This window comes from Engraulis encrasicolus, chromosome 7 (assembly GCF_034702125.1).
Source record: "Engraulis encrasicolus isolate BLACKSEA-1 chromosome 7, IST_EnEncr_1.0, whole genome shotgun sequence".
Taxonomy (NCBI): domain Eukaryota; kingdom Metazoa; phylum Chordata; class Actinopteri; order Clupeiformes; family Engraulidae; genus Engraulis; species Engraulis encrasicolus.
Window position 1 is genome coordinate 48,577,926 of NC_085863.1, and position 11,216 is coordinate 48,589,141.

The window sequence follows — 11,216 nt, forward strand, 5'->3', positions numbered from 1 at the left end:
AGTGGTTTAGGCATTGGCTAAGGCAGTGTACTGTTACGCAAGGGACCTGGGTTTCTATTCCGGCCCAAGGTGTTTTCCCCGATCCTCCCCATCTCTCTCCTGATTATTTCCTGAAATAAAAAGTCTTAAATAGCCCAAAAAACAAACAAACAAACAAACAATGTGGTTTACCTCCTTCTCATGTCGCCCAGGTGGCGCTGGCCCCCCACAAGGCCGACCGCAACAAGATCAACGGCGAGCCTCGAGGTGGCGGAGTGCCGGGCGGCAACAGCGACTCGGATAACCTGGACAGCGGCGACTGCAACAGCGAGAGCAGCAGCGGCAGTGGCGGCGGTGGCAGTGGCAGCAAGATCCGGGAGCTCAGCGACGTCCCCTCGTCCTCTTCGTCGTCCTCCTCGTCCTCATCCTCCCATTCCTCCTCGGCTCTCCTGGGCATCGCTGCTGGGCACAAGATGCAGCAGCCCACGCCCGACAAACATCAGAATGCCAGAGAGGAGAAGGTCTCCCCCTCTAAGCCCCAACAGAAGTAAGGCTCCTAGTTCTATTTTAAAGGGGAGAGGGAAAAATCTGCACTCACGAGCTGAGTCTCATTATCTATTTATCAAATACCACCAAGTCTACAAGCAGATGCGTTTCAGCCCTTAAGCCATCACATCATCAGTGCGTTCTGGTTTCCAACATCTGGCTAGCTACTCCAGAAGCAAGTCTTTAATTGTTTAATTGATTTATGGCTTGAGAGGAGAACTTTGGTGTTACATGAACTGGGTATGTTGGTGCATGATATAATCGCTGTGTTGCTTCTCTTCTATCTGAATTTGCTTCTCTTGCTTAATTGTTTTACTGACAAGGATTGAGCTACTCCAGGATGTGTTGATGTGTTTAAAATTAGTGGAATGTCTTGAAGCTTCCTCTGTGACTTGAGCCTTGTGTAAGCCTGACAAAACAGTAAAAATAGTTAAATATGAAATGGCTATGCAATATTTGTCTTCCACTTACTGATCAAGGAAAACCAATTAATAATGCCAGATATAATTAGCCTACACAGCAACGTTTTCTTCTCATTTTGCCCACTTTCTAAGGTGGCATTGAATGTAATGCTGGTGTCCCCACTGTAAATCTCACCATCTCACTCTCTCACGTCCTCCTCCACCAGGGTCCATGACGGTGATTCTCACTCATCCTCGTTCTCATCGGTGAAGAGCACCTCACTGCCCATCACCTCCCCCAGCAACAAGATGAACCTCACCAGCCCCAAGAGAGGCCAGAAGAGAGAGGATGGATGGAAAGAGGTGGTGCGGAGGTAAGATGATTTGAATTAGATTTTTTTTTTTGATTCTGTACCTAACATCGTTACACACCGTCTATGACTCAAAATGAATGGTGGTACAAACAAAATAAATGCCATGTAGAAATATTCTAGTTGAATACATTTTGAAGAAAAAAGGAATCTTAGTCAATCTCATGTAAGAAAGAAAAAACAGGCTTACTTTTTGGTTACTTTTCATTGTATGGTCCTTGTAACAGAAAAGTATATCAGCATTGTTATGTATTTGCACTGTACCTTAGGTTGTATTGGTATGTTGAGTGCTCGTACATACTACATGTTGACAAGAAACGGTAAACTAAAGTCCTAGCTACTTCTCCAAAGGATGTGATTTCATGTGGATGGGTGTGAGACTCGGGTCATTCATTGATGAACTATCCTGATAGTTGTTCTGTCTCCAGATCCAAGAAGCTGCCGGTGCCGGCCTCGGTGGTGTCTCGCATCATGGGCAGAGGCGGCTGCAACATCACGGCCATCCAGGACGTCACCGGAGCGCACATCGACGTGGACAAGCAGAAGGACAAGAATGGCGAGCGCATGATCACCATCAGGTTTGTAATGTAAAGTGTAAAATGTTTTCATGCTTAGACCAGGGATTCCCAAACTTAACCATGTTGAGTCTCTCCGTATACCGCACTTTTCAGCCAAGGTCCCCCTTTCATGGATTTGTGCCACACTGCTTTTTTCATGTACCCCCTTTCACAACCAATACTCTAGGTCTGTGAGGCAGTGCCCTACTAGAATATATAAAATAATAACGATAATAGTAGTAATGTTCAGAGAAGCAATAGACAATCATAGTGCACAAGGAAGAAAAATGTGTCATGGGGCGAATAGGCAAGGGGTTGCAAAATTGCATGTTCTGGAAAAGAGCTTGTTGAGTGTTTTTGGTCACATCGGTCTGTCTTCTATCAAATTAACTTTTCTGTTTTTTGTTTGTTTTCTGCTAGTTTGCAGGTGAGTGTTCTTGGAGGGTTGCACACTCGGTTTTATTTGACAATCTTTGTTTTCTTTTCATCCCCATTTCCTAGGGGAGGCACAGAGTCGACCCGGCACGCAGTGCAGCTGATCAACGCGCTGATCCAGGACCCGGCCAAAGAGCTGGAGGACCTGATCCCCCGCAACCACATTCGCCAGCCGGGCGGCACCAGCACCCGCGTGGGCTCCACGCACACCACCGCCACCGCCACCAACACCACGGTGGCCAGCTCCCGAGGCCTGCCCCCGGCCGTGCCCTCCGCCACCATGCCCACCTCCTACCAGGCAGCGGCGGCCGCGCAGGGTGCCCAGCAAGGCGGCAAGCTGGCCAAGAACATAGTGGCTGCTGCGGCGGCGGCGTCCGCAGGCGTGCGTCCTCCGTTCGTCTCCCTGCCTCTCGCCTACACCCACCCACAGCTGGCGCTGCTGGCCATGCAGCAGATCCGACACCCGCGGCTGCCCATGGCGCAGTTCGGCGGCACGTTCACGCCCTCGCCCAACACCTGGGGACCGTTCCCCGTACGGCCCATCAGCCCCGGAAGTGCCAACAGCTCGCCCAAGCACAGCGGTGGAGGAGCCGGTGGCAGCAGCGGTAACAACGCGTCAGCTCCACGACCCTCTCCAGCAGCAGGCAGTGCCCACCCTGAGCACCTCACGTCTCCAGCGTCCAGCACCACCAACACCAGTGCTGCCCACTCTTCTTCCACCACCACCCCCTCCACCAGCTCCACCCCAGCGCCCCCCACCAACACCCCGCTCTCCACAGCGCCTACGCCCTCATCCACTTCGGCGCCGCACGCCCACACCCACACACCCTCCTCCGCACGCAAGCAGCTCTTTGCCACAGAGCCCAAGGCTGCAACGACCACCACTACGCAGCCTTTGGCGGTGCCCATCGCCACCAACAGCGCTCCGGCCGCTTCGGCACCCCAGACGCCCACCAACTCCTCCGCCACGCCAGTCACCTTCGCGCCCACTGTCCGCAGGACCCCGCCACTGCCTCCCGCCACTTTCACGTCCCCCTCGCAGCAACAGCAGCAGCAGCCTGGTGTCGGCAAGCAAGAGCACGCGCTGGGAGGAGGGAAGGACAAGGCTCTGGCAGAGCTGCCGGTGCCCAACGCCTCATCCTCCCCCGACAGCCCCGGCGGTGGCGGCGTCATGCCCTTGCCGGCCTCGCCCACGCCTCAGCCACTGCTGCACGGCCAGGGAGAGCCCTCCACCATCTCCAGGCCTACCGGTCCCTCTGCGTTCTCCAGCGGCGACCCCAGCAGCATGGCCATGTCCCAGCAGACCTCTATGCCGGTGCCTCGACCCATGCTGGCTAGCAACAACAACAGCAGCAGCAGCAACCCCCACGCCAACCTCAGCGGACCCATACCTCAGTACGCACCACCACGTGTACAGAACCCTGCCTCCATGTACGCTGTGGGTGCAGCAGGGCTGTCCCTGCAGGAGCAGCAGCAGCAGCAGCAGCAGAGTGTGTTCGTGCCTCCAGGCCCCTCTCCACAAGACCTCCACAGACCCCAGCAGCAGCAGCATCAGCAGCCCAGCCCGTCGCCCATTGGCATGCCGCCCTCGTCCCTGCCCGGCTCGGCTTCCGGCGTGGGCATGATGAACGGCTCCCACCACATGCACCACCCTCCCCCTCCCCCTCCCCAGCCCGGCGCACCCAAGATGCACCCCCCGCCTAGCTACGGCCCCACCGCCCTCTTCAATCACTTTGGCAGCATCTTTGAGACCAACCAGCACCAGGTGGGCCACCACCACAATCAGGTGTGGGGCGGATGCCAGCTGTCCAGCAATCGCGCAGAACAGCAGCAACATCATCAACAGCAGCAGCAGCAGCAGCAGCAACAGCAGCAGCAGCAACAGTACGGTGCCCCACCGTCTGCATACGTGGATGATGGCAGCGGTGTGGCGCAGCTGGACGGCGTGATGGGCGCGGGAGACAGCTCCAAAGCACCCGGCTACCGCTGCGTCTCACAGAAGATGGCTCCCAGCCCAATAGGTGAGTCCCACTGAAACCCTTCTTTTTGATGTTTAGTAGTGCAGAACTGGTATTTGTGCTCAATGAATAAAATGTAGTCTGCATTGAGAATAACTAGTCATTAGGTCTCATTTCAAAAAGGTTTAGAGGCTCAGGGTCGTGATTTTCTACTACTATCAAGCCTGGGAGTGTCAATCCAAAGGTTTGGAAAACCCTGTCACATATTCCACTTAAACAGTGGTGCCTTGACATGGGTGCTCATTACGATCAACTTACACTTAACTGGCTGGGTTTGTGGAGGAAGTTTTGGCTCGACGGTGTTTGAAATTGCTTTTGTTTTGTGCATGTCAACAGCCTTTTGTCGCATAGCTATTTCAGCTGAATAAACTTGCGCAGCATGACCGGTCTCAACCACATTCTTCTAAAAATCATGGCATTGTCCATGATGACCCATTTAAGTACGGGTAATGTTTTCAAATGTCAAAATTGTGTGCACTGCCTAGTTCCACAAAGTGTGTCAAAGCAGTGCAGTGCACATTGTTCTTCTCTCGTTCTCTCGCCATGCATGACTTCAGTTGGTATCTGATGTCTCTGTCTCTGTCTCTCTCTCTCAGGCATGCACCCCATGGACCCCTCCAGCAACTCCTTGTCGTCCTCGGCTGCGTTGACGAGCTTCAGCACGAGCATGGCTGCCAACCCCGCCGTCTACCTGCAGGGCTCGGCAGGCATGGGCCCCCCCTCCTTCAGCCGCCAGCACTTCTCCCCGCTCCCCTGGGGAGCCTCCTCCTCCTGCAAGAGGATCAGAGGCAAGAGCGCACACACACACACGCACACGCACATGAGCACACACTCCTGCCACTCACCGGTCTGTCACCCCCCTCCCCATCACATAAACACACTCATCTATTGCTATCGATTTGTCCATTACTCCACAAACTCATCAATTCATCGATCCATGATCCATTCACTTTATCCATGCAGTCATCCATTCATTCATCCCTTAACTTTAAGATGCAGTGTGCTCCAGTCTCTCTTCGATTGACGCTTGTCACTCTGTAATGCACCTGCAAGCTGAGTCCTAATTCATGTGTGTTTTGTTTATTTCCCCCACCAGGCGAGTCCCCGGTGCCCTCTGTGTCGTCCGGCGGTGGCTCGGTGTCGGCCATGTGCCCCGCAGCCGTGATGCCCCAGATGGCCGCCAAGGCCAGCGGCGCCGGCCCGCAGGGGGACCGCAAGGTGCCCCCGCCCATCGGCACCGAGCGCCTGGCACGCATACGGCAGACCGGCTCAGTCAACCACGCCATGCACCCCGCCAGCTACACGCCAAACGTGGGCCAGGGAGGCATCTGGTCCTTTGGCGTGGGAAGTGCCACAGGTGTGTTTACGGCAGGGGGAGACTAGAACATGAAAAGAAAAAGAAAGGAAGAAGAAAAAAGTGGAGTTGGAAGTGGCGGTGGAAGGGACTGGGTTTACGGAGTGCATTTGTGTCACAGTGTGTCAAATATACCTGCGTGTATGTATGTCTGCATACATGCCAGGTTACAGAGTTCACCTGTGTCAGTGCGTCTAATACACGTGTGTGTGTATATGTGTCTGCATGGGTGCACACCTATGCCTGCACGTCATTGCAGAATTATTTCAGCAATGATTAAGTAAATGTCAAGCGTCTGGATAGTTGCATCCTTTTGCACAAGCACAGATTCAAGTATGGTGGTGTCGTAACAGCACTGTCACGGTATGCTGTAATTCTTGTCTATATAATAAGATTGATGGTGAGCTTCTCAGCCTGGAGTGCTATTGTTGAGAATGTTTAATTATGTATTATGAAGTCTTGACATGAACATAACATCACAAGGGCAGCTTAAACGGATGATGTCAGAGGTACACTGATCCAAAACCTGCCTACACAGTTTTTTTTACTAAGTGACTTGAATTATTAAGAAAAGAAAAAGTCTACAGAATAGAACAGCAACTGCAAATATAAATATATATATATTTTTTTCAAGTTTGTAATAGCGGTGATAATTTAATCATGTTTAGAGTCTCTTTTTGTTTGTTGACTGACTGAATTTTTCTCTATGTCGTTCAGTGTTCCCATCTCCATTCAGCAGTGGAGAACTTGGCGATGCCACTGCCACAGTGCTGTTAGATTAATAGTCGTAATATGTTCGTAATAGTAGTAACTAGTACGTTCTTAATAGTCGTAATGTCATAGAGCTCGTAAGTGCCATAGAGTTCCAGTATCTCTTGTTAGCGTTTCAGGACTTCTTGGTTCCCTTTCGCGAGAATGAATGGAATGAATGAATGGATGAATGGGGACCTGTCTCAAAAAAGGTATGCAAACTGACGAGGGTATTAAAAATAGGCAGTAGCGATGACATGATTGACCATTCTTGTGTCAAGCGCCGACATAATACGATGTTGCCATCACATGCTAAACCCGGAAAACTGGCAGACTACAGGAGGGAGATTTCACGAGCTGTGTCCATGGTAACCCAGGGCAAACTTTGCATGAGCAAACTTCTCCTCGATGGTAAGTTTTGAAACTATACTACTAAACCAAGGCGATTTGAGTAATTGCAGTTATGGCACTTTTTAACTTTTATCAAAAGAATGTCACCAGGAGTGAAAAAACAAGCGGTATCAGAGCTTGGTTAGAAATTTCCAAAGTCTCGTACCAGTAAGGTTTGTGGCGGGTTGCTGTGGGTTACCATGGATACGGCTCGTGAAATATCCCTCCTGTAGTCTGCCAGTTTTCCGGGTTACACATGTGATAGCAACATCGTATTTATGTTGGCGTTTGACACAAGAATGGTCAATCATGTCATCCCTACAGCCTATTTGTAATACCTTTGTGAGTTTGCGGGGGTTCGCTAATCATGTGATTGCACACACACCTTATTTGAGACAGGTTCCCATTAATTTTTAATCGCAAAGGGAACCGGAACTTAGTTTTGCCAGATGTGACTGATCAAATCTCGCCCAAAAGGTTCTCAAAATAAGCTAAATTAGGCCCAATCCGAACAAATTACATTGATTTATGGGCATACAATGGCAGAAAAAACACCAAAGGGTCAATTTTCCCGTTTTTACCCGCAGACGGCCATCGCAAATTGGGGGGGTAACCGCCCAATCTGGCAACACTAACAAGTTAATACTTGAATCTCTGTTACTTCTGAGCTCTATTGGAATGGATAATAGGTGTATTCCAATGTAGAAATCTGCTCACATGTATGATGGCATTTCTCTCTCTCTCTCTCTCTCTCTCTCTCTCTCTCTCTCTCTCTCTCTCTCTCTCTCTCTCTGCTCCCCTCTTCCTATAGAGCCCATGGCGGGCTGGTCTCAGCCCCTGATGGGGGGTCACGTGATGCCCCAGCAGCTGGCTGAGCAGTCGGCCTTCTCGCAGCACCAGGCCATGGAGCGGGACGACACGGGCATCGTGGCCCCCTCAAACACCTTCCACCAGCCCGTGCCCACCAACTTCATGGACTTCTCCAAGGTGCAGATACGGACCTGCAGATGACATGCATTCTACACACACATACTCTCTCCCTCTGTATTAATTACATGGGGAAATTAAGGCACATCACACAAAATTGTGATTTATTTCAAGGGATAGTTAAGAAGCATCACACAACTTACATGACCAACTTGTATATCACATCATCATACATCAATGCAGAAATCAGTGGCAAATGGCAATTACCCAGATAGTAGCTCCGAGTATATCATCTTATATCAGCTATTAGTAATAGTGTGGTGTGCACTGTAGAAGGGGAGATGCCATGTACTGTTAAAGATCGTGAGAACTATGGAGTCTATAAGAAGGGCCAAAACTGATTCACTGCCTCCTTCTGCCTCCTAAAGGGGTTGCCCATGTCTGTGTATGGGAACACCATGATGCCCCCCCACCCCCCAATGGCGGAGGCCCCAGGGGGCCCCATGTACAACGGTCTACACGCCGCGGACCCCGCCTGGAGTCCCATCCTCAAACTAGTGCCCAACGCGGCCGAGAACACGGATCCTCAACAGGTGAGCGCTGCAGCTCGTTTGCAGTCATGTTCAGCATTTGCTACTATGTGACTGGTTTGTAACCTTTCCTTCCTGTTTTTTTTTTAATTGCTGAAGCATTTTACAGTAGATGTTTTTTTTCTCAAGCGTGACATTAGTATTTGTTTGTTATAATGGCAGTAAGTATATTTGCTGAAGCAAGACGTTTGGGGGAGAGACTGTTTTTGCAGGTGAGAGACGCAATGCATGTACAGTCATGGCTAGCATTTGGTACTACAGTACATGACTGTTCTGTAACTTCTCCTGTCTATGTGTTTAACTTGTTAACTTGTTTACAGATTTTAAAGCAACAGTAGCTAGTTAAGAACAGGGCTGTAACGGTACACCCAATTCATGGGTTGGTTCGTATCAACCCAGGGTTCAATACACCCCAAGATTTTTAAAATATATATATTTGCATTTATCTGCCTGCATTAATTTTGTAGATCTACTAAATAATGCTCAGTCACATACAGCAGATGGTAGGCTACCACCTGTTCCCCAGGTGTTGACATCAAAACACAACACTCAAAACCTAAGTGAAATCAGCAATATTAATTCACCATGGACAAATATTATGATCATGTGATGTGAGAGACAGAGACCGAGAGAGGAGCAGGTACCAGAAGGTAGCCTATTGACAGCTGTACCACATTATCAGTTCCAAACATGAACTGAAAACAACATTAGCCATATGCCGTCAAGAAACATTTTGTTTCAATGAAGTATGGTTATGATTACAGATATTTACAGAAATGCTGTTTTGCTTCATGCTTAATATTTTTTAAATTTATATTTTCTAAACTCCATTATGTTTTGTGCAGAAGCACACATCCATTTAATGTACCTGTAGCTTACAATCACTGGCAACTTGAAAGGAAGCTCAGTTGGCGGTTTTAACTGCTACAGAAAGGTCACCACGCACGTTGTCCTTTAAGGAGCCTTTGCCATTTGACACTTTGTCGAGAGCGAGAATGAATGGAGAGACTGAGGAGCACGTTTTCGCTTGGTAGGGGATACTTTTCCAACCACCAGCAAGGCTGGTTTATGAATTTGGGCAGGTGCAGCATCTCTGTATGTCTCCCTCTCTCGACTCAGAGTTCCATCTCCACTCACCATGCATCGGTGCTTGTGTGAATAAAAAATACTCAACATGTTTGTAAAAACCATCTCGGCCTGTTGTTCATTCATGTGCTTCACTTTGATGTTTTCCCAAGTTTCTCGGGATGCAGAATTTCCTCAGGCAATGAATAATAACAAATACACACGCTGGCTGGAAGTAGCATTTTATAAGGGGGGTGGATGAAAGCCCCACTCGCACCTGTGCACACTTTTCCCTCCTACTAGTCTTTTTAGGGGCATATGCGAGTAAAATGCTGGAATATATAGTCTGCGGTTGTCTAGACTCCAGGCTCTGCTTATCGTCATCCTTCAGTTTGATACAATATCGCTACAGTCCTAGTTAAGAACCTTTAGATAAGGGTTTGTGTGCTGTAATGGCAGTAAGAACATTTGGAGGAACAGGACATGTGGACGAGAGACGATTCTGTTTCCAACGTTTGTGCCTACCAAAGATTAAGTCTACTTGCTGCTCCTTTAACAATCATTGTACACAGTTGTAATATGGCAGTCTTCCAAAACTGTGGTAGCGTGGTCTGTCTTTCACGTCCACTTTGTGTGATGCCGCCTTTCCAGTTGAATACAGCTTGTGGTTCTTACCCAAACATGACTGTACTGATGAGGTCTTTGTCATTGCAGGTGTGGCCTGGGACCTGGGCGCCTCACGTGGGAAGTGTGCACCTGAATCATGTCAACTAAAACACACACCTAGCTGGTGAAATAGTAGGACCAGTGCGAAGAACGTAGGTAAAAGGAAATAAAAAAGAAGAAAATGAAACTAGAAGATTTAAAACACAATGACTTTAACCTTAAGCGTATCCCCAAATTACAGAAAGAAATATTACTTAAAGAATTGACATAGACACCTTGTTTTTGATGTGCCTGACTAAAAAAAATGGAGAAAATAAAAACAAACGGGAAAACAGACAAAAAAAATCTCTGGCGTGGGCTTTAAAGCATTTACTCTTTGTCTATGAACAAACCAACTGCCTGTGTAACAGGATACATTCTCTGCATAGTATAGCCATTTTGACATAAGAAAGAAGCCCACATCACACAGTGTGGGAGATGGAGGGGGGGGCTGCGGTAGGTCTGTGCACTATTTATCCTTCGCCATGACCTAGATGATTACTCACCGAAGAGAAATCAGAACCTTTAGAGTGGTAAATACATGTATAATTGTTTACATACTGAAGAAAAAAAGGGTTAAAAAATGAGAGTAAATTTCATGTCGTATAGTGGCTCTACTTTATGTAGCCTGTATTAATGTGAAATATTTACCTTAATATTCAATAAAGATGTTCATTAAGATATTCAGTAAACAATCTGCTGTCTTTGGCCATCATTGAAAATCTGAAACATCCTGCTCTGTGTTTTTCTTTTTGAAGGTCTTAGTCATCCAGGTCATGGCTTTAGTAATACAGTAGTTGAGTCAGAGGGAACTGGAGGACATCGGAGGAGCTAATGAAAAAGTCCTGTCCAGTTGCTTATGACTTAATAGCCATGACAGCCATGCTCTAATTACTGTGTGTGTGTGTGTGTGAGAGAGAGATATACAGTGTGCTTGTGTGTCAGTGTGTGTGTTCACACTGTTCGGAAATTGCTCAGTCCTGCACAGGGCCGCTGCTAAGGTTCTGGCAGCCCTCAGCGTTAGTGATCAGGAGACACCCACCCCGCCCCCATAATTAAATAATAATAATAATAATGTGTTTTTAGTCAATCTTAAATTAGGGGCCAAAGTGGTTCAGGCCCTAAGCA

General features: G+C 48.5%; 1 protein-coding gene across 7 annotated transcripts in view; it reads left to right on the forward strand.

Moving 5' to 3' along the window:
- The window catches only part of ankhd1 (ankyrin repeat and KH domain containing 1), a 60,110-nt gene extending 49,811 nt beyond the window's left edge, over positions 1-10,299 (forward strand). For 5 of the 7 annotated variants that reach the window (XM_063203787.1, XM_063203788.1, XM_063203791.1 and 2 more), the window contains 9 exons: positions 192-526; positions 1,154-1,300; positions 1,711-1,875; positions 2,356-4,310; positions 4,904-5,095; positions 5,404-5,664; positions 7,613-7,788; positions 8,157-8,321; positions 10,098-10,299. In XM_063203787.1, the coding sequence (XP_063059857.1) occupies positions 192-526; positions 1,154-1,300; positions 1,711-1,875; positions 2,356-4,310; positions 4,904-5,095; positions 5,404-5,664; positions 7,613-7,788; positions 8,157-8,321; positions 10,098-10,157 (3,456 nt within the window). In that variant the 3' untranslated portion in view covers positions 10,158-10,299. The remainder of the gene's footprint in view (positions 1-191; positions 527-1,153; positions 1,301-1,710; positions 1,876-2,355; positions 4,311-4,903; positions 5,096-5,403; positions 5,665-7,612; positions 7,789-8,156; positions 8,322-10,097) is intronic. The other 2 variants (XM_063203790.1, XM_063203794.1) reach the window with 1 other exon arrangement.
- Positions 10,300-11,216: the final 917 nt, after the last annotated feature.